Source organism: Chionomys nivalis, chromosome 5, assembly GCF_950005125.1.
Source record: "Chionomys nivalis chromosome 5, mChiNiv1.1, whole genome shotgun sequence".
Taxonomy (NCBI): Eukaryota; Metazoa; Chordata; class Mammalia; order Rodentia; family Cricetidae; genus Chionomys; species Chionomys nivalis.
The window spans coordinates 34,161,882-34,182,771 of record NC_080090.1 but is presented as its reverse complement, the minus strand read 5'-3'; the positions used below and the strand labels follow the sequence as shown (position 1 = coordinate 34,182,771).

At 50.4% G+C, this 20,890-nt stretch overlaps 1 protein-coding gene across 1 annotated transcript; it reads right to left on the bottom strand.

Annotated features, from left to right (window-relative positions):
* Nucleotides 1–1,623: 1,623 nt before the first annotated feature.
* Mmrn2 (multimerin 2) lies at nt 1,624–20,650 on the bottom strand. The gene is made up of 7 exons (XM_057770871.1): nt 20,418–20,650; nt 8,656–8,784; nt 8,473–8,579; nt 8,298–8,378; nt 7,466–7,639; nt 5,528–7,357; nt 1,624–2,339 (listed from the first exon to the last, which is right to left on the bottom strand). The coding sequence occupies exons 1-7, from the start codon at nt 20,579–20,581 to the stop codon at nt 1,957–1,959; spliced, it is 2,868 nt and encodes a 955-aa protein (XP_057626854.1). The 5' UTR covers nt 20,582–20,650; the 3' UTR covers nt 1,624–1,956.
* Nucleotides 20,651–20,890: the final 240 nt, after the last annotated feature.

The window sequence follows — 20,890 nt, the reverse complement described above, 5'->3', positions numbered from 1 at the left end:
AGAAACTTGGAATGGAAGTCTTCAGGACTGAGACTGCATTGCCCTAATATCCCAATTTAGCCCTCCAAAGGGACTGGCCAGTGACAGCAACATGGGGCACAAGACTGCCAGGTCTGCTGAGCACAAGGGTGACCTGCCACACACATGGCACCCCAGGCCCAACTACACATGCCCTGGCTTAGGAATAGTCCTCGATAACCTGAGAGCTGCACTGAGGGGAGTGAGATTCAGAGATATGGCCGAGATCACAGAGTTTGGGAGCGCTAGATGAGAGTTAGAGTAACCATCTTGAGACAGATAGGTTCGTGTTTACAATTATGGTTTAGCCCACGGTCAAATCATCCGCAACAGAGTAGCATGAATTACTGTTCATCTAACACTGATACCTCAGCACAAAGCTTAGCAGTAAGTTAATTCTGAGGATCAATTATTTGAATTGATGCCAGCAAGCAATGAGAAGAGCTGGCAACCCGTTACCAAGTCAAATCCCATTAATGCGGAGGAGGATGTTCAGAATCAACTGAAAGCCTGCGTTATTTTCTGATGGCTGTGTGGCTGCTCTCTTGAGCCTGTTGTAGGGGTCTAGAGACTTGTAAGCCACATATGGGTGCTGCAGAAACACTGCCATTCTGTGCTGTCCTGTTCGATGACTCACTACCTAGTGAGGAGGCCTCTAGACAGGTGAAGCATAAACTGAGTGTTAATAGTCAAGTGTGCCTAGAATGACGAGGCAGGGTTACCCTAGTTTCATTTTGTCCTGTGCCCCAAGTGCTTCACCAAATGTTTCCCTTTCCAGCAGTAAGCAGGCACTACGCTTTGGAGGGCATCACTTTATTCCAAAATTGGTCCATTACCAGGGGAGGTTAGTTTCCCTCCTTCCTCAGAGATGCTGGGGAAGCTGTGGACAGTGGGAGAATGAAAGGGGCAAAGGCCATACCAAGTGTTGTCCTTGGTTGATGTCTCTCGGCCTCTACACTGAGTGAAGCAAGGAGGAAAATACATGAAATTAAATACACAAATAAAAGACAAAGGGTGACTTCAAAAAGCCTGGCGGTGGTGGCACACGTGTCTCTGAGTTCAAGGCCAGCCTGGTCTACAGAACAAGTTCCAGGACAGGCTCCAAAGCTATTGAGAAACTCTGTGTCAAACAAACAAAAAAATTTAACTCCTTACTCCTTTTGTTGTTCCGAGACAGGGTCTCTTCTACCCCAGGCTAGCTTGAACTGTCACAAAAGTGAGGATGGCCCTGAGCTTCTGATGCTCCTGCCTCCTCCATGTGCTGAGATCACAGGTATGTACCACCATACCTGTTTTATAGAGTGCTGGGGACTGAATCCAGGGCAAGCTGCATTCTTGATAGAATAACTAATTTCATTTCCCACAGTTGGTTGAAGCAACCATTAGCTCCCTTCTGCGACCAGAAAGGCTGGTTTTAACTAGCTTTCCTGTAGTCATTGGAGACTTGTTTCCAATTTCAAAAAGGAAAAAAAAATCCTTTTTTTCCTTCAAGTTTTTTTGAGGTATTAGAAAAAGAATCCAGGGCCAAACACAATGAGCTACACCTGGCCTGTCACCTTCCCTGTAAACATTCTTTCTGTGAAACAATACTTTCTGACACAGGGAAGAGGAAAAGATTTAAATATTGTACAGAAATTTCCAACCACACAAGGAGAAAAATACCAACAAAACAAAGTTGCGGAATTGAGGGAATGGCTTAGAGCCAAGACAAGCCATGCCATTGGGGGAAGGCGTGAGAAGCCCAGCTCCCGCTCCAGGTATTGTCCAGGGAGCAGCATTCTTGGCCTCTCCCAGCCTGTGTGTCCAAAAGAAGATACATGCTGCCTACGGCAGGACCTTTGCAGGTACCCAGGAAAGAGCTAGACCAGTACGTGTTCTCCAGTCTATGGACTGCAGGCGAGTTTACCATGTCTGATGCAAGCGAGCTGAACCCAGGGTTCAGGTCTTGAACACCAGGAAGCCCCCAAATGCAGTGTGTGGTTGGCTCCCCTTTGTTATTGACCCTTGGATTAACTCAAACCACACCCTCTCGCCCTTCTGCATCTCTGACATAGCAAAAGTAGCAGCTGTGCTCCCACCCCTCTGTTCTGTGCTGTAGACTGGAACCCGGTGATGACCTTCAAACACCAGCTGCCCTGTGCCTGGGCCTGGGCCAAACGTAATGCTCACTGCAAACAAGTAGACACCACGTTGCGGGGCTCGGAAGTATCCGTGTTCGGGGAAGTAGCTGCTGCCCACATTGATGGAAGTGGTGCTAAACTTCACCATCTGCAGGGCGGTTGCTGCCTCTGAAGAACTGGCATAGAAGGCCACAGGGGAGCCTGAGAAAGGAAAACACTCAGTGAGTTATCTGTTCCCTCACAAACTCTGCCTTCTTCACCTTAATCGCACTACAAGCAGGACACTATCTCTAGACACCTTCAACGTGATTTCAGAGTGGGAGAGAAGGGGAGACCGGCTGATTAAAAAAAGCACTTTCTCCTTTGATCCCATCCTTCCAACTATCTAGAGAGGAGTCTTTGGCTACCCAAGGCTCACACCGGGGTGGGCTGTGCTAGAAAACCGGAGCATCTAACGCCCAGGTATGTGCTACCTGCCAAGGATCCTTCCTGTGTTCCAAATCAGGCCAGGGATGGAACACAGGGCTTCACACATGCTAGACAAGTGCTCTATTATTAAGTCATACCCCTAGTACATACCTGCTGGGAATCTTGAGATATCTGTGGAAGAGAGTATTATCTTCAAAATAATATTAACACTAGGAGATAGGAGCAGGAATGGAGGTTCTTACCAGATGAGGGCACAAGGGCATAAAGAAAAAGGAAGGAGAAACCCCTTCAAGCCAGGCATGGTAGTTCACACCTGTAATTCTAACATGGTAGTCCACACCTGTAATTCTAACATGTAATCCACACCTGTAATTCTAACATGTAGTCCACACCTGTAATTCTAACATGGTAGTCCATACCTGTCCTGTTAACATGGTAGTCCACACCTGTAATTCTAACATGTAGTCCACACCTGTAATTCTAACATAGGAGACTGAGGCAGTAAAATCTTGATTTTTAAGTCAATCTGAGCTACAGAGTAAGACCTTTTCCTGAGCAAGGGGACCCCATCTGGCTATTCATCTAAATTGTAATTATTTTATTTTTTAAAGATTTATTATATATATAGTGTTCTGCCTGCATGTATGCCTGCACGCCAGAAGAGGGCACCAGATCTCATTACAGATGATTGTGAGCCACCCTGTAGTTACTGGGAATTGAACTCAGGATCTCTGTAAGAACAAACAGCCAGAGCTCTTCACCTCCGAGCCATCTCTCCAGCCCAATTATTATTTTATGTGTTCGGACATTTTGTTTGTATTCATGTCTGTACCATGTGCATGGATAGTGTCCACAGAGGCCAGAAAAGGTTACCAGGTCCCCTGGAACTGAAGTTATAGATGGTTGTCAGCGGCCATGTAGATGCTGGGAATTGAGCCCAGGTCCTCTGGAGGAGCGGTCAGTTCCCTTAACTGCTGAGCCATCTCTCCAGCCCTGGTTAATTGCTTTAATGGTTTCAAAAATGCTGCACAGAGCCCTAGCGTGGCATATGGGGAAAGTGAAGTTTTAAAGGGACAGTTTGATGATCCAGACCACACAAGCAGAGAGCAGAGTTTGGGCCTTCTTGATTTGGGGTGCTCTCCTGTCTTTCTCACTTGCAAAAGGGCAATCCTGCTGAAATTAGAGGCAGGGTAACCCCTTGCCTTGTGCAAGAGGAAGGGGTCCTGCTACCCCTCCTGTTCAAGAAATTCAGATGAACTGATGGCCAGCGGATAGGACAAAGGACCTTATTGGAGTCCAGGAAGTGAGACCACCCTAGCAGGGCCCTCTTGGGAGTTCCTCCCCCAACCTCCGTGTAAGCCCTCCCGTTTCTCAGAAAACAGAACTAAGACGTAAAAGAAATTGGCAAAACAGTTAATGACTGAAGTCTCAGACTACAATCCGTCTCTTTGCCTCCAAATCCAGAAATAGCCTTAGGAATGACAAGATTTTGCTTCTCTCTACGTCTGGAAGACGTTAGGGGAATTGTTTATGAATACCCTTCCTGTTTATGTCGCAGGGACTGTTGAGGGCTGGTGTTTCAGTTCCTGAAGCATCCAGCAGGTGGAGCTCCTGGTTCTTCTTTCAACCTGCCTACCTCGGGGAGTCCCCCATAGCGGGAGACCCAGTGGACTTCAGAAGATGGAAGGGCAGTGCAAACTGAGGGTTCGTGCCTGTGGGGCTCAAATGCAAGCTCTTTGGCCTTCTTGCAATAACAGGGCTTTTAAAGGGGGAAAATATTCTCCGAAGTTAAAGAAAAAATACTGCCGGAGTAAACAGACTCCTAAGCTTATCAAGCAAGTAAGTGGTGAAAGTCATCGGCATGTTTGGGCTTGTACAGCTCTCAAGCGAAAGAGAGATGGAGGAGTTAGTGCAAGTGCATGTGGCTCTCTGGAAATGCTGGCGATTGCCGGGGGAAATGCCCAGGTTCCCGCCTGTTCTGGGGAAAGGAAGCCCTCAGGTGTTGCGACAACGCTGCAGTGTAGGCGGCCCCTCAGGGGTCTTCTGTGCGCTCCCTGCACCTGAGAGCCGGCCTCTCAGGGCTGCTCGCTGCTTGGGTGAGGTCATTTCCTGGGCTGGAGCCTCAGTTTCAAGTAAGATGTGCTGATAAAGAATGCCTGGTTGAGCAGCTAAGGCTGAGTCACCACAGTGAAGCGACACCGCAGGATATTCCTACTGCATTTACTAAGAAAGCTCCTTCCAGGCTGTAGAATCCCAGCACTCAGAAGGCAGAGGCAGGCGGATCTCTGTGAGTTTGAGGCCAGTTTCATCTACAGAGGGAGTTCCAGGACAGGCTCCAAAGCTACAGAGAAACCCTGTCTCAAACAAACAAACAAACAAAAAATGTCCCTTCCTTCTGAGTATAAAGCCGGTTCCTGTATTCACCTCTTGTGGGGTACTGCTGTTATAGATGATCCCTGCCCCAATCCACCCGCCCTAGAGTACAGGGGTGAACTTATTAAAGACGAGGGACTGGGGTGAGGGTGAAGAGTTGAGACATCCTACTCTGCTCATGGCTAGGGCCTCTGCCAACTCATGGGCTCCAGAACTACAACTGATTTTTGAGACTTATACCTCCCTGTACTCCAGGGAGCTTAAGAGGCTCATGGCCACTGGTGTGGTGGCTCACACCTTTGATCCCAGCACTCAGGAGGCAGAGGCACGTCAATCTCTGTGAGTTGGAGGCCAACCTAGTCTACAACAAGTTCCAGGGCAGTCAGGGCTACACAGAGAAACCCTGTCTCAAACGAACAAAGAGACCCATAGCCCTGAAGAGAAGGGGAAGGTAGGTAGCCCCCTGAGTAGCGGTAACCAACCATCATCCTGCCTTCTTGCACCCTGTGCCTCCGCCTCTCCCAGGAGAAGGGAGCTGCTGGGTAGGCCTAGATTCACACAGTCACTCTCCGGGCCCAGGCACTCACCTGCTTCCCAGAGTTCTGAGTCCAGAACACCTTTCTCCATCCCTTTGGCATGTGCATCTGCCGACATCACCACTTGCTTCTTCTCCCTCTTCCGGGAGGCTCCCAGGCCCTTCTGCTGCTTCTTCTCTTTCTTACTTAGCATGGTGTGCAGCTTACCCAGGTCTAGGCTAATGTTGTTTGCCACCAGCTCTTGGAAGTTCTGGAAAAGGCCGTGGAAGAGCTGCTGGTGCTGTCTCAGGCTGTGCCGGGTGTCAGAAACCATACTGTGTAGGTCTTCAAGTGATCCGTTGAGGGAGGCAGCCCAGGAGGCCTCACAGCATCGCCCAACCTGCTTGACATCAGAGTTTAGGCGTTGAATCTCCTGCTCCAGGTTCGCCAGAGCGGTGGCTTCCTTGGCTTCCTCCTCCCTCCCAGAATCGTGGCTGGGTTCCAGTTGTTCTGCCAACTGTGGGTGCTGCTCCACGGCCTGCTCCAAGACCTCCACTCGAGTGGCCAAGGCATTCCAACCAAACGCCTGTTCCTGCAACCCACTGGCGGCATCCCGCAGGGCGAGGCGGATCTGGTCATAATTCAGGGGCAGAGGGCGAGGCGCCTCCTCCGACATCTCCTCCATCGTCTCTTCCCCAAAGAGGGCGGTGAGTACCGCCTGATGTCGCAGTGCATCCTCCAAAAGGGCTGCAAAGGAACTATGCAGCTGGCGCATCTCTCTGCGGGTCTGGTTTGCCACAGTCTTCAGCGCTTCCACCGCGTGCTCCAGCGCCCGCAGCTGGCTTCGCATCCTGGCCCTCTCGGCCCGTGCCCGCTCGCTCTCTCCTTTGTGTTCGTCCATCGCTGAGGACATGGCATGCACAGTGCTTTGCAACGACTGTAAAGAAGAATCGTCTAGCTGGTGCTGCACATCCAGGCTCGCCTGGGTCTCTTCCAGAGTGCGCATGGCGTCCCTTTGGCCCTCCCGGATGACGTCCACGTCAGAGTAGAGCCTCTGGCAGTTGCAGTCTTTGACGTACTTGATGAGGTCTGCATGGCCCACCTGCAGATGCTGCAGAGTGAGGTTTAGCTCCAGTAGTTGCTCCTCCAGCTCCACTTTGTTCTCTTCCATGATGAGGGACTTTTCCATCAAGATCACCCGCAGCTCTCGGAGCCCCGTGTGGTTCACCAGTAGCTCCTCCACCTGCCGTTCGACCTTGCTGATCTGATCGAAGGTCTCATCTGATTCAGAGTACAGCTCCTTGATTTCATCCACGTGCCGGCTCAGGACACTGTCCATGTTCTTGAGGGTACCCTGTAGCGCCTCCTCCCTCTGATCCATGATCCTGTGCAGAGCGGAGATGTTTCTCTGCAGCTGGCCCAGCCTGGCCTGCAGGCTCTCCGGCTCTGGCCTTGCCGCCGCTGCAGCAGATGCCACCACCAGGCTGCCGTTGGCCCCTGGGAGTTCCTGAGCCTTGACAAGCTCCTTCAACTTGGTGCTCATCTCAGTTTGGACCTCGGAGAGGGCATGGTGCAGGGAACGGCGCTGGGCATGCAGCTGTTCCTCCACATCCTGCCACAGCTGGCCCACTCTCTCGTTATTCTCCTGGACCTTGGCATCAAACTTGGCACCAAGCTCCTGGAGGTCAGCCCTGGTCATGGTGTCCTTCTGGACTGTCTTGACAGCCTGGCGATTGGCCTCCACCTCGAGAGACAAGTTCCTGATAGCCTGGGAGAGGCTGTGCAAGCTCTCACTGAAGCTCTTCCAGATGGGACCGATGTGGGCTTGCAGGAACGCGTCGATATGGGGCTGCAGGGGTTGCAGGGGCTGCAGGGGCTGCTCTGACAGCCCTCCAGAAAACTCTGCAATAGATACCATGTTTCATACACATCTGTGGCAGCAGACACCCCTTCCCAGGCAGAGAGAGTAGGGCTTCTGAAGTCTGCGCCTTCTTGTGGGCTGCTACTCACCGAATTCTGTTTGATTGGTTTCTGTCGTCTCAGCTGTGACGTTGCTGGCCAGGGCCTCCCAAGGGCCTGGGATGCCATCTGCTACCAACTGGGCATCATTCTGGAGATTTTGAAGCAGGGGTTCCCGTTGTCCCTGTGGCTCCTTAATCTCACTGAACTCTGTGACAGGGTGGCCTGACAACATATCAGACATGTTTGAGGCAAACTCACCAGGCCTGGGCAGATAATACAGTCAAGAAAAGACTTGGGACTCAGAGCAAGCGAATATGTTGGCCCCCCTGGAGCTGGAGCTTAGAAGCCATTAAGCTTCAGAAGGACAAATGCAGCTCTCTACGCCATCACCTTTGCTCCCACAGCCACAGCAAGCGTGACTGATCAGTCGACACATTTCTCTCTGCTATTAGCCACCATGTCAATCCCCGCAGCTCTAACTAAAAGATAGCTGATCATATAAGAACATGCGTCCCCTATCCCACCCTTGAAATCAATTCATAAGTGGTGACTCTTTTGTGTTTAAGGCTGAGACCAGGCCCTGGAGTTGGGAGAGGGGGCACTGTGCAAGAGTGTGGAAAATGCTTCCTCCATGCCTAGGAGCTTTTGTAGGTCAAGGGGTAGGAAAGGAACCTAGCAAAGCCAGCTTTCCAAGAAAAATGGGGTTAGGAAAGGGGACAGGTATCAGTCCCAGGTAGTAGCTGAGGACCCTGGGAGCCTGTTCCCAGAGAACAGTGCAGAACCGCAAGGAAACACATGCTGATTCTTTCAAGGGTAAGGTTTGGTACTTCCTGTCAGAGGAGGAAGAAGTAGACCACGTTATTCCAGGAAAGCAACGTACCAAGTTCAAAGCCATCCAGCTGGTCCCAAGTCCCCGGGAGTTCACCACTTGGCTCTGTGGGCTCAGGGTTTGCTGTGGGATCTGCAGAGAGAAGCATGGTGTATTGAGTCCAGAAGTCAGAGAAACAGCATGATTTCTGGGACCAGGGGTTAAGGAGGACTTTGGGGAGCCCTACCATAGTCCTCGCAGTCTGGACCCCGGAAGCCTGGGCAGCATCTCCAGGCCACAGAGATCAGCACCTTCTGTTGGACGCGGTACACTGGCTTCTGGGCCACTCGGTACCTGAGGAAGAAAGCAGGGGCTCAGCACCTCTGGCCAGGCCACTGGGCCTGGAAAGTGACCTGTCCACCCCACTCACATGGCTTTGGCTCTCTGGCAGTCAGGAGCCCCCTGTGGACATGGCTGCTGTGAATGCACCAGGAATTTCTCTGTTTTGCAAGCAGCTATGAAGGTGACCAGTCTAGACTTCTGGTAAGGGCACCAGTTCCTGGAAAAGAAGCCATAGGAGAGTGTTGTGAGACTTGCCCTGCCTCCCAGTGCCCCGCCAATGTCTAGGGATGCCCCGCCCTGCATCCTGCCCTGTCCAGCTCTGGGGTTCTGGAAACCACTGAATGCCAGGGAAGGGAGCTCTTGTCTTAATCCCCAGGCTCTGCAAAGCCACTCAAAAGAGCCCCTGAGGCATTGTCTTCCCAAAGCCTCCCCAGGGTAGGTAGAGCGAGGCCAAGAGGTCCCCCAGTCTAACACAGCTGCCTGCGAGATGTGGGGCTCTCACTCTGAATCTGCAGTTTCTGGCTTGTGACCTTGAGTGACACACAACTACAGTTAGCGGTGGTGACGCCCCTTTCTGGGTGGGCTCTGGAACTACTTTGCGCCCCATCCTGGCAACTGCCCAGTTCTTCTCCCATCTTTTCTCACCAGAACATGCCTGTACCTACTACTCCCTGACCCTGCCTACTGGACAAGGGGCTTTCTAACGTTTACTGGGGAAGGAAGGTGACTGGGTGGAACAGCCTCCTCTCTGGAAAGGTCTCCACTTAATGATCCTGCAGAGAAGTTGGGGTCACATTCAGTATACTCAACCCTTGGGAGGCTGCCTCTCCATTGTTACCCTTTGCTTGTATGCACTGTAGAGGCTCTGGGGATGCGGAGCATGCTTACTCCTCTGAGGGCTGGCTCCCTGGGTTCAATGCATCGTCCCCTCATAGTTAGCTACCCGAACAAAGCTCTCTAGAGATGCAAGTGGCAATGGCCTCTGCTGCCCCATGCAATTCAGTACATCCTGGGTGCCAGGTACTGGCACTGGCACGGGCAACACCATGGACATACAGATTTTCCCTAAAGGGTCCCAAGGAGAACAGGCAACCTCAGAAGAAGGGGTGTGGTTAAGACCTATAAAAGGTCTGATTACAGGGCTGTGTCTAAAGGGTGAGTCAGACGAGGAGTTGGGGGTTTGGATAGGGCTGTGGATGTCGGAAGGGGCTGCAGACAGAGGCAAGGGAAGTAGAAACCTTCATAGAGTTACCAGAGGAAGAACTGGGCCACATCTTGAGGCCACGGGAAGCAGAGAAGCAGGGAAGCAGGGAAATCACAGAGGCTCTCCAGTTCCAGGATCCGAGAGAATGGGAGTCAGTAAGATATGGATGGTCTAGGATAGAGGCCTTAGGGTCTATAGGAGAAAAGGCGGCATCTCAGACCAGGTGATGGGAACATGGAGGAAGTGGCCATGCCCGGCAGTCATCAGAGAGCAATGTTCAGGGACTTTGCTGGTTGGGTGGCTTGTTGGTATTGGAATTTTACTTTCTGAAGCTGCCCTTTGCCCTGGGGCCATTAGGGGTGTTGGAGTTGTTTTTTGGTATTAATTTTTTTTTTTAAGTTGGGGGTGGTGGTGGAAGGAAGGACTTAATGGCCATTGTGTGGCCACACCCATTGTGATCCTGAGACACATACACACCCCACTGCACCCAAGCCACTCACACTTACCCACCCCACCACAATGGCCTGCTCTCCCACCAGGCTCCTAGAAGCCTGACAGGCAGCCTTCACCTTCTGGGCAGCAGGCTAGAAATTCTTGCCAGAAAAACTACCTAGTCTCAGCAAAAGAGACCTGAAGATGGTGACATCAGGAGAGCCTCCCAGTGAACTGCCCAGCGGAGACTCCTATACCAGAACAGCTCAGAAAGTGTGTGACGTGACTGGACGTCTGAGGATGAACCCTGAGAAAACTCTGTTACAGAAGAAGGAAGCTGAACCAAGGTACAGCTTGGTATCAGAGCATGTGGCTGACATATACAAGGCCCTAAGTAAATCCTCAGTACTGAGAAGAACAACAACAACGACGACAACAACAACAACAACAACAACAAAAGATGATCAGGAAGTCAAAACGGACAAATGGGAGGGGGAGTTTTCCATTTGGAGAGAACCCCGACTGCGTGCAGAAATCCCGCCCACAAATTTATCCAGTGTTTCCACATAGGTAAGAGAAGTTGCTACGTGGAAGAAACAAGACAGGGACTACTTTGGGGTGGGGCAGTACAAGGTGTTGGCAGGGTATTCGGAGAATAAAGAGAACACTTGAAAATGAAAAGACTCCATTAGACATGAAAATAAAAACAAGAACCAAAACAGAACCAGGCTGGGGACACAGCCCAGAGGCAGACAGGAAGTTCTGGGCTAGATTTCCAACACCGTGTAAAAACAGGTTCGGTGGTATAGGCCTGTCATCCCAGCAATCGGGGTGGAAGCCGGAGGATCAGGATTTCAAGGCCACCTACGTAGTGAGCACCAGGCAGCCTGAGCTATATGAGACCCTGTTTTAAAAAAACAAAACAAAGCCGGGCGGTGGTGGCACACGCCTTTAATCCCAGCATTTGGGAGGCAGAGGCAGGTGGATCTCTGTGAGTTTGAGACCAGCCTGGTCTACAGAGCTAGTTCCAGGACAGGCTCCAAAGCCACAGAGAAACCCTGTCTCGAAAAACCAAAAAACAAAACAAAACAAAACAAAACAAAAAAAGAAACAAAAGCAAGCTGGAGAGATGGCACTCATGGCACTCGGTGGTTTAAGAGCTCTTGCTCTGGCAGAGAACCCAGGTTCAGTTCCCAGTACCCACATGTGGGCTCACAGACATCTTTAACTCCAGGCCTTCTGACCTCCATGGGCACCCAGTATCCATTCGGGTGAGCAGTCAAAACACTCGTGCACACAAGTAAAAAGACAAATAACAACAAAAGCAAGCAAATAACAAGACAGAAAGAGAAATAGTAGATGAAAAATGAGAGAAGAGAGGTGGAGCATCAGTCCCAGGCTCAACATCTATATGACGTGGATGACAGCAAAGGGAAGAAGGCTGTGTGTGTGTGTGTGTGTGTGTGTGTGGTGTGTTTGCATGTGTATGTTTGTGTGTGATGTGTGTCTGTATGTGGTGTGTCTCTGTGTGCTGTGTGTTTGTGTGGTGTGTGTGTTCCAGACATAAAAAGTCTTGGGTTTTCAATGCAAAAGACCCACCAAGAACCTGCAATAAGATAGAAATAAGCCCACATCAGAGCTTACCACTGAGAAATTTTAGAACTCTGGGAACAAGATGGTTATATCTACATTCTTATAAGAAGAAAAATCAACACACATACATTGAGAAAGAAGAGAAAGAGAGAGAGAGAGAGAGAGAGAGAGAGAGAGAGAGAGAGAGAGAGAGAGTTCTTTTTGGACCCTGGGATGAGAGGGCCTCTGTGATATTGCTTCTCTGCTTCTAACCTCTCTCTGCTTCTAACCTCTCTCTGCTTCCCATGACCTCTATCTCAAAACTAAGCAAGTAAATAAGTAGGATATATTACAGAGATCAGTGTCAAAAGAATTGCCTAATAATCTGTATGTGTGTTGCCTAATTGCCTGTAATTGTACGTGTGGAGGGAGGAAGGGAGACAGACAGACACACACAGACACACACACAGTGACCTTGAACCTCTCAACAATATTCCCTGGTTTAGAAATACAGTGATGAGAATTATATTAACAATATTGGCAGAAAATGATTGCCAACCTAGAATCCTGTGCACATATTATCTATCAGTCAACAGAAGAATACAGAATGAACATTTTCAAACACAGCAAGTTGTATCCAGGTCATCTACTTAGCATCCCAGACAGGGAGGATTGCTTGAGCTCAGAGTTCAAGGTCAGCCTGAGCAACAGAGTGAAGTCTCTACTTCAAAAACGAACGAACAAACAAATAAATCGTATGTATTAGGTTTCTAGCCTGCTGTCTCTCTTGTACCTCTTAGCAGTAGATTACTAACAATGTGGTTCAAAACCTTTCCTGGACATAGAAACCATCGGTGGCTTTTAAAAGCCAAGGTCCCTTGTGGTTGAAGGTGCATCTTGATGGTAGCGTATGTGCTGAGCCTGCCAGAGAGTCAACCCCCAGCATCACGGTAAAGTATAATAACGGTCTCTAAGCCCAACCCCAGACCAGTTTCAAGAGACCCCCCCACCCCCCCGTGCGCTCAAGTCTGGATGAGAGCATCAGCATTCTAGAACTCTCTGGGTCATTCCAAGGCACAGCCTAGAACTGAGTGTCACGAGGGTTCAGGAAATCCACCAGTGCAAGAGAACAAATGCTTATAATGCCAACACTTGGGAGTCCGAGGCAGGATGGTGTTGAGAGATGGCTCAGTGTTCAAGAGAGCTGGCTGCTTTTCCAGAGGACCTGGGTTCAATTCCCAGCATCCACATGGCAGTTCACAACCATCTGTAACTCCAGTTCCAGGGGACCCAACGCCTTCTGGCCTCTGCAGGTACAAGACACACACATGATGCAAAGAAGACATACTTGCAGGCAGGGCCCTCAGGACAGTGGTGGAGCAATGCAGTGGCCCAGAGGGCAGCCTGCAAGGCATCTCTGGTTGAGAACACAGTTAGTTGACCTCTGATATGAGTGCTAAGAGAATATGTAGACCAGCGGTTGAGAAGATGAGCTTTTAAACAAAAACAAAAACCAAGCGGAGGAGAAAAAAAGGTTTAATCCAGGGAAAACTAAAAGCATGAAGAGGGAAAAAATGATTCAAACTTTATTTCAAGACTCAAGGCGTGTAGCGGTTACAGTCACGTGATTAGAAATACTCTGAAGATTGGGAGAATGGCAAGGTGTGCGTGTGTGTGTGTTTGTGTGCGTGTGTGTACGCGTGTGTGCAGGTGTTTACCTTTGTGTGGTGTGGGGAAAAGAGCTGACTCACAGGCAATAGTACTTCCAAAGAAGTAGCAATGTTAAGTACGTAACTCAGAAACACAGAGATCAATGACAGAAGAATTGCCTAGTGAGTTAAAAGTCAATACTTTGAGGGACAAAGGGGGCTGGGGCTTTTGATGGTTTCCGCAAACCTGTAGAACTGACTTCAATCCAGGAGCGTCATACATAGTGTGAGTTGTGAACATGTGACGACCTAGAGTGACCTGGGGATAGGAAACCTCCATTGAGGTACTGCCTACACTGGACGGGCCTGTGACTGATTGCTATCCCAGGGCCCAGCCCTCTGTGGGCGGCGTCATCCCCAGGCAAGGGGTCCTGGCTGTATAAGAAAGGTAGCTGACCAAGCAAGGGGGCACGAAGCAGCTTCCTCAAGGCTTAGTTCCCGTAGCTTTCCTCTCATCTTCTCACGGGAAAGGCAAATTCATTCTATAACAGGACTGCAACCTGTCGGCCAAACGAGCCTTCTCTTGTTGCACCCGAATAAACACCCAGATTGCTTTTGATTAGTATCTGATCACAGAGAGGCAAGGTAGAGCAAGTGGCCAGCAGCTTCCTCTCTCAAAAGACAGATGGTAAATATTTTATATAGGACTAACTGCACAGGGCGGAATGGAAAGTTGAGCTATTTGTTCAACAACTATTAAGAATTTTAAGAAGCTGGAATGTGCCCAGTGTATGCTCTTCGGAGTCCTTGTAGGGCTCCAGGGCTGAGCTCGGTATACAGATGTTCAGGCCATATGCCCTTGAAGCTTGCCCTGAATCTAGGCTTTCTAGTCAGGATGGACACTGTCACAGCTACTTCCGTCATAAGACGAAAGCAGTCTCTAAAGATATGTCAATAAGTGAACCCAACTGTGCGCCAATAAAACTTTATTTAATCAAAAATAGGTGGCCCACTGGCCATTGTTTTCTGGCCCCTGCATAGGAGTGTGTTTATTTTTTTTTAAAAAATGAAACTTTAAATAAATAAATGAACTCATGGGAGGCTTGATGGTACATACCTATAATCCCAGTACTTGGGGAACTGAGGAAGATTTCAAGTTTCTGGGCAACTTGGCTACATAGCAAGATTGGAAAAAGAAAAAAAAACAACAGGAATTTGGGGGTTGTTGGTAAAATACTTACCACATAAGCATGGTAAACTTGGTTCCCCAGGACCCACATAAAAAGCTAAACACAGTTGTGCGCACCTGAAATCCAGCTCCAGGGAGGCAGAGAATTTCCGGGACTGCTGCCCAACTAATGTGGTCTAATAGGTGAGCAGGAAGTCAAGAAAAGACCCTTGAATTGAGCAATTGAGGAAGACTCTTGATGTTGACCTTAGGCCTCCACATGCATGAAATGCACAAGTGTGTGTACACACACATGCACACATATGAACACATGCAAACACACACAAAGGAAGTATGTAGAAAAGTTGGGAGAACGCTTGCTTGCACGCATGGAGTTCTGAGTGAGTTCAGAACCAGCACCACAGAAAACCAGGAATGATGGTGGCACAGCCCTCAGGAGGTAGAGGCAGGAGGATCTGAAGTTCAAGGGCACCTTCTGCTACATAGCGAGTTCTAGGACAGCACCTAGAATATTTATGAACCTGTCTCAAAAAAGAAAAAGAAAGAAAAGAGAAAGAAAAGAAAGGAAAAGCAGTGTGTGGTGGAACTTACATGCAATCCCGGCACTTGGTAGGTAGATGCAGGAGGCAAGGCAGGAAGTTCAGTAGTTCAAGGTCATCCTCAGCTACAACAGGAGTTTGAAGCTAGCGTGGGCTACCAGAGACCCTGCATCAAAACAAAACAAAATGAAACATAGGAATGCGGACTCAGATTTGGAGGTGGGAGCGAGGGACGGTGTCCTCAAGGTGCACTGTTGGTGAGAATACAAGCTAGTGCAAAATGGATATCAATCTAGATGATCCCCCAAACACTAAATACTACAGAATCTGGTCCTGGTGATGCAGGCCTATAATCCCAGTGCCTGGGAGGCAGGAAGAAGGGGGATCAGAAGTTGGAAGCCAACATCAACTAGCTTGAGCTACATGGAGACCCTGTCTCAAAAATAAACAGGGTAGCCAGGCAGTGGTTGGTGTGGGATTCCCCTCTGTATGCTATGAATATGTTTTATTACCATTAATTAACAAAGAAACTGCATTGGGCCTATAGCAGAGCAGAGTAGAACTAGGCAGGGTTGGGGGGGGGTGATGAGAAAGAAGACGGAGTCAGTGAGACGCCTTGGAGCAGCCAGAGGGGAAAGATACAAGCTGCCAGCTGTAACCTTGCCAGCAGGCCACAGTGTCATGGTAAAATATAAAATAATGGAAATGGGTTAATTCTAGATGTAAGAGCTAGCTAGCAATATGCTTAAGCTATTATTGGCCAAACAATATTGCAATTAATACAGATTTCTGTGTGATTATTTCTAGTCTGGGCAGCCGTAGTCTGGGCAGCCCTGTGAATGAACAAGTGGCCTCCCGCAACAAGTTGTGGTGAATGTCTTTAATCTCAGCATTGGTCCAGCATGATCTACAGAAGGAGTACCAGGATAGCTAGGGATATACAGAGTAACCTTGTTTAAGAAAAAAAAAAAAAAAACAAAAACAAAAACCAGAAAAATAAACGGACTGGAGAGATGGTTCCATGGTTAAGGGCATTGGCTGTTCTTCGAGAGGACCCTTGCTAAATTCCCAGGACTTAAGTGGTGGCTCACAACTGTCTGTAACTCCAAGTCTAGGGCACTCAGTGCCCTCTTCTGGCCTCCTCGGGCACTAGGCACACACATGGTACACAGTCAAACATGCAGGCAAAACACCCATACACGTAACATTTTTATTATAATTTTAAAAATATTTATCTTTTTATATAGCGGAAAATACTTTGTGTGTATTTATGGGGTACAACAGAATTTTGTTGTTTATTTCTAATTAGCATAAAATCTAGAAAAAATAAACAAAAATAGTTAAACCCTAGAACTAAAACAAAATATGCGATTACCATATGACCCACCTCTAGCACTCAGGGTGTATACTGAAAGGGTTATACACCAGCAAACGGAGATACCAACACATCCTGCTAACCAGGCTGCTTGCAGCAGTCAAGGTGTGGAGTTAGAGTGGATCTCTCAGCAGATAAATGGATAAAGAGCATAGTGTATGCATAGTATATATATTTATATATGATATATATGTGTGTGAAATATATATTCAGTCATTGAAGGATTGAAAAAATGGCATTTGCAGGAAAATTAATAGAACTAGAGATCATCACATTAAGGGAAGTCAGCCACACTCAGAAAAACAAGTACCTTCTATATATTCTCGTTCGCAGAATCTGGGCTTAAAAGCAAAAAGCACCTGAAAGTAGAAGCCAGACGAGGGGGAGGAGGGGGAGGGTAGAGGACGAGGACGAGGAGGAGGAGGAGGAGGAGGAGGAGGAGGAGGAGGAGGAGGAGGAAGCAGCCTGGGATGAGGGAGGAGAAGAGGAGAAGGGCAATAGGGTGTGAGTAAGATCAACTCCATAAATCGAATGTCTGAAAAATTCATGACGAGGGCTAGGGAAATGGCTCGCTGGCAAAGCACTTGTCTCTGCAAGCACAAGAGCCTGAGTCTGGATCGTCTGCACCCACAAAAAGTCAGGAATGGCCGAATGTACTTGTAATCCCAGTGCTGGGGAGCTGGGGTGGGGGGTGGGGGGCAGAGAGAGGGACAGAGAGTCAGAGAGGAAGAGGGAGAGAGGGAGAGGGCCAGTTGAGCGTCCTGGGATGCACAGGGCCCACGCCACACTCCAACAATAATGGATTATCCAGTCCAGAATGCCTGAGAACCAATGTAAACAAGCCTCACCTCCCACACCTTAAGCTCGCTCCTAGAGCCCAGGAGGCCTGTGCTGGGAGTCGGGGCGGGGTGGGGGGTTTGGGATGGTGTGGCGTGGTCTGGTCCAGCGTGCAGAAATGATGGGACTCTCCAGCTCTCCCTCTTGAACTGAAAGTCATGCTGCCCACCCTTCCTGCCCGGGAACTTTCTCTTCTGCGCTGCCACCCCGCCGCCGCCGCTGGCTCGCTTCCCCCTTGGCAGCTCCCCGCTTGGCACAGCACAGGCAGTCGGCCTCGAAGGCCTGGGAAAATTCCTAACCTTTGCTTTGGTTTCCTATGGCTCTTGGCAGCTCCTGGGAGGCCCTTAGCACATGTGCCCCAGGCTCGACATGCTGAAGTGCCCCATTGTTCTCGCTGTCCTCGGCCTCAGGCCTGCTCCTTCTTTTGTAGCCTGCTATGAGGATCCCTGCTGGGCACCCTCATCTCCCAAGGAAGGTGTACTGAGGATCGGGTACCAGTCAAGAGTGAATGTAGGGGTCGGTCCCAACCCTGTGTGGCACAGACCGCATGGGATGCTGAGCCTGAGTGGGAGCTGGGAACCTGAAGCTCCCCTCCCCTTTCCTTCCTGGACTCTGGTGACCTTGAGTCCTCCCACTCCTGGAAATGTGCAGAAGCCGCATTCCTGGAGACCGAGAGACGAGAGACGAAGAGAGGGGTTGTGGGGAAAGCTGACAGAGGCTGTTGCAGGGAGGGGCTGGTGCTTTCTGCATAATGGAAGCGCCTCAGCTGCCGTGGCTGCCTTCACAAGAATGTGTCTTTGCTAATCAAGGAGCCCATCTCTACAGGTTCTTTCTGGCTTGACGGTGGTCTTTCTGGCAACCTTGTTCTCAGAGGCCTGCATCCAGTTGTCAGTGTGACCATCCCAGGGAACTCATCCTCCTTCCTGGGGCTTTGTCCCTCAACAGGGAGAGATGGAGTGGTGGTATATCTTGGCAGGGAAACCCAAAGCCAGCCTGGACCTGGGACTCCCTGAGGATAAGCCTAAGATGCCTCAGTCCTGGCCTGTGGAGCTCTTCCCTGTGGAACCCTGTGTCCAGAAGATGGGCACCCTCTCCCAGAGTCATCATGGCCCCCACCACAGACCCAGTCTCTAGTGCAGCTGACTTGGGTATGAGGAGCCCACATGCTACATACACGCCTAAACCAAGAAACTAGGAAGAACCTCTTCCCTGTGACATCCAAAGGTGTTCCTTGCTAGTTCCCTGGCCCTGCCCCTTCAGGATCCCCAGGGGCTTAGGAAGCAGTTAACCATGTCCCTCTGGGACCTGGCAGTCTGGGGACACAGGGTGTGGAGACTCTAAACTTGTTTTGTTTCGCTGTTCTTCCAAAGGCTCTGATCCCTGTGAGTGCAGGGCCTGCCTGGTACCGGGTCTCTGGAAACTGGAGGCCCACACAGAGAGCAGGAGGTCTAAGTCTGGCAGCGAAGATTTAGGGACCTTAGGGACCGATGCTGACGCTGCGCTGCCCCATCCCCCACCCTCACGACTGATGGAGTATTCCCCCTCCTCTTCCCCTGCTCTTCAAGGATCCGAGCGACACTTCTGCCTCCTGTCACAGGAACCTGGGAAGCCATCAGCCCAGGAAGCAGCATTTCCTTCCTTTCCCACCAGGCTCTCCGGATACTTCAGTAACTTGGGCTTGAACTGCCGGGTTCAAGCTTCTGGGGATGCGAAAAGGAAACCCCAGTAGGCAGAAGTTCTAGCCTGGGTGACCTGGGCATTCCTGGGATCAGAAGCATCACAAACCCTCTAGTCACTAGATCCTAGTGCAACAGCATCCAGGGAAGATGGGGGGGGGGCTCTGCTCTCAAGAACTAAGGAGCAAGCAGACCCTCTCCACACCCGGAGATTATAAGAACAAGGACACCTCCTGACCCCTCCTGCCCCTCCATCCTTCCCTTCACAATGGGAGGAGGTGGTAAGAGAGGCTTGGTCCCCGTCCTGAGGTCAGAGGTGGGTGGTAGGACTGTCTCCATCGATGGTCACCTGTGCTCCAGAGCCTGTAGTAGAACTGGGGATGGACTTCTTCCCCTACACCACCAGACCCACCCCTCCGCCCTAATCAGCACATGCTCCCTGTCACTCTGAGGCTTCTTTCTGGCTAAGCCTGCTTTCCAGAAAGCGCCCAACAGATATTCCCCTGGGAGTGTCAGAAACGGATGGGAACCTGGCCCCCGGCAGATTTGTCTGGGAACCGTATCTCAGTCCCTTGGGGATGCTAAGGATGGGTGTGAGCTGGCTGCCCAGCCTGACAGATCGCAGGGTTCCACTCAGAGAGCTGGGTATGAAAAACGAAGATTCGGCTCTCCTAGGCTATGACCTGGGCAGGACACTCAGTCACTGTGAGGAAGGCTGTTGGGAAACGCAATAGAAATAATACTTGAGAAGCTGTGCCTCAGAGGCTGACCCAGCAAGGGGCACCTGCATTCTGCCTTGGACCTGTCCAGTCATGAGACTGCTAACCCTGAGGGACGAGGGACAGAGCCAGAGTCCAGGCACCTCGAAGCGTACTGAGGATGTTGGAAAACCATGTCTGGGGTCAGCTGTATCCTGTCCATCCAGGAGGCCTCATGGAATTGCCCTAGGAACCCCTGCCTCCACGAGCTTGGGGGATTCAGGAGCCCTTCACTCACTGGTCAGTCCTGGCCTGGTACCTTGGGCACTCAGCTCCAAATACCTCCCCTAGGGCAGCTGTCCATTAGGACTGAGGCTGGGCCAGCCTTGTTGGGGCTCAGCTTTCAGACCTGAGTTCCTTCAAAGAGTTCCCTTATCAGCAGGAAGCATCTAGAACATCATTCCCTCTGAGTTCCATGCTGGTAGCTGACAGTGGGAGCCCCAGCCGAAGTCCCTGATAAGGGTCAAGCAGGGACCACCCTGGCATCCTCAGGCTGGGCCCTGAAGTACTGGATCCAGGAAACTAGCACCAATTAGCCATATATCAGCCCATTCCACAGACATATATCTGAAACTCAGCTATCATCCCCTGACCTCTGCCATGGCCAGGATCTCCTTACCGTCCGATAGGGTCTCTGCTGGTATCGACAGTCTCTGTTTTCCAGCCCGCAGGTACCCTGAGTCTTTTGGGATCAGAGAACCTGGTACCGGGGTCTTGTGCCCAGGCCCCCAGAAGTCCCCAGCTCAGGTACCCCCCAATGCCAAGCATCAGGGTCAGGATCATGGCAACGGGCAGGCGTAGCTGGCTCCACTGAGGTTCAACCTTGCCAGTGACTCCCAAATTTGCTGGTGATGTGGTCTTCAAGTCAGAAAGAAAAGAAAACACAGGGACAACAAAGGGAGGAAGTGGCCTGGTCCGGCCCACCCGGCAAGTCTCATCCGCCCCCGCCTCTTCCAGCCTGGTCCCCTCTGAGGTCAGCAACCACTCAGGCCAATTCCTGTGTCCTAAGGGCACTTGAATCAGAACATTGGGGGTGTGTGAGACACATGAGGGTGACCCTCTCAAAGCCATTTCTACAGGACTCTGTTCTGG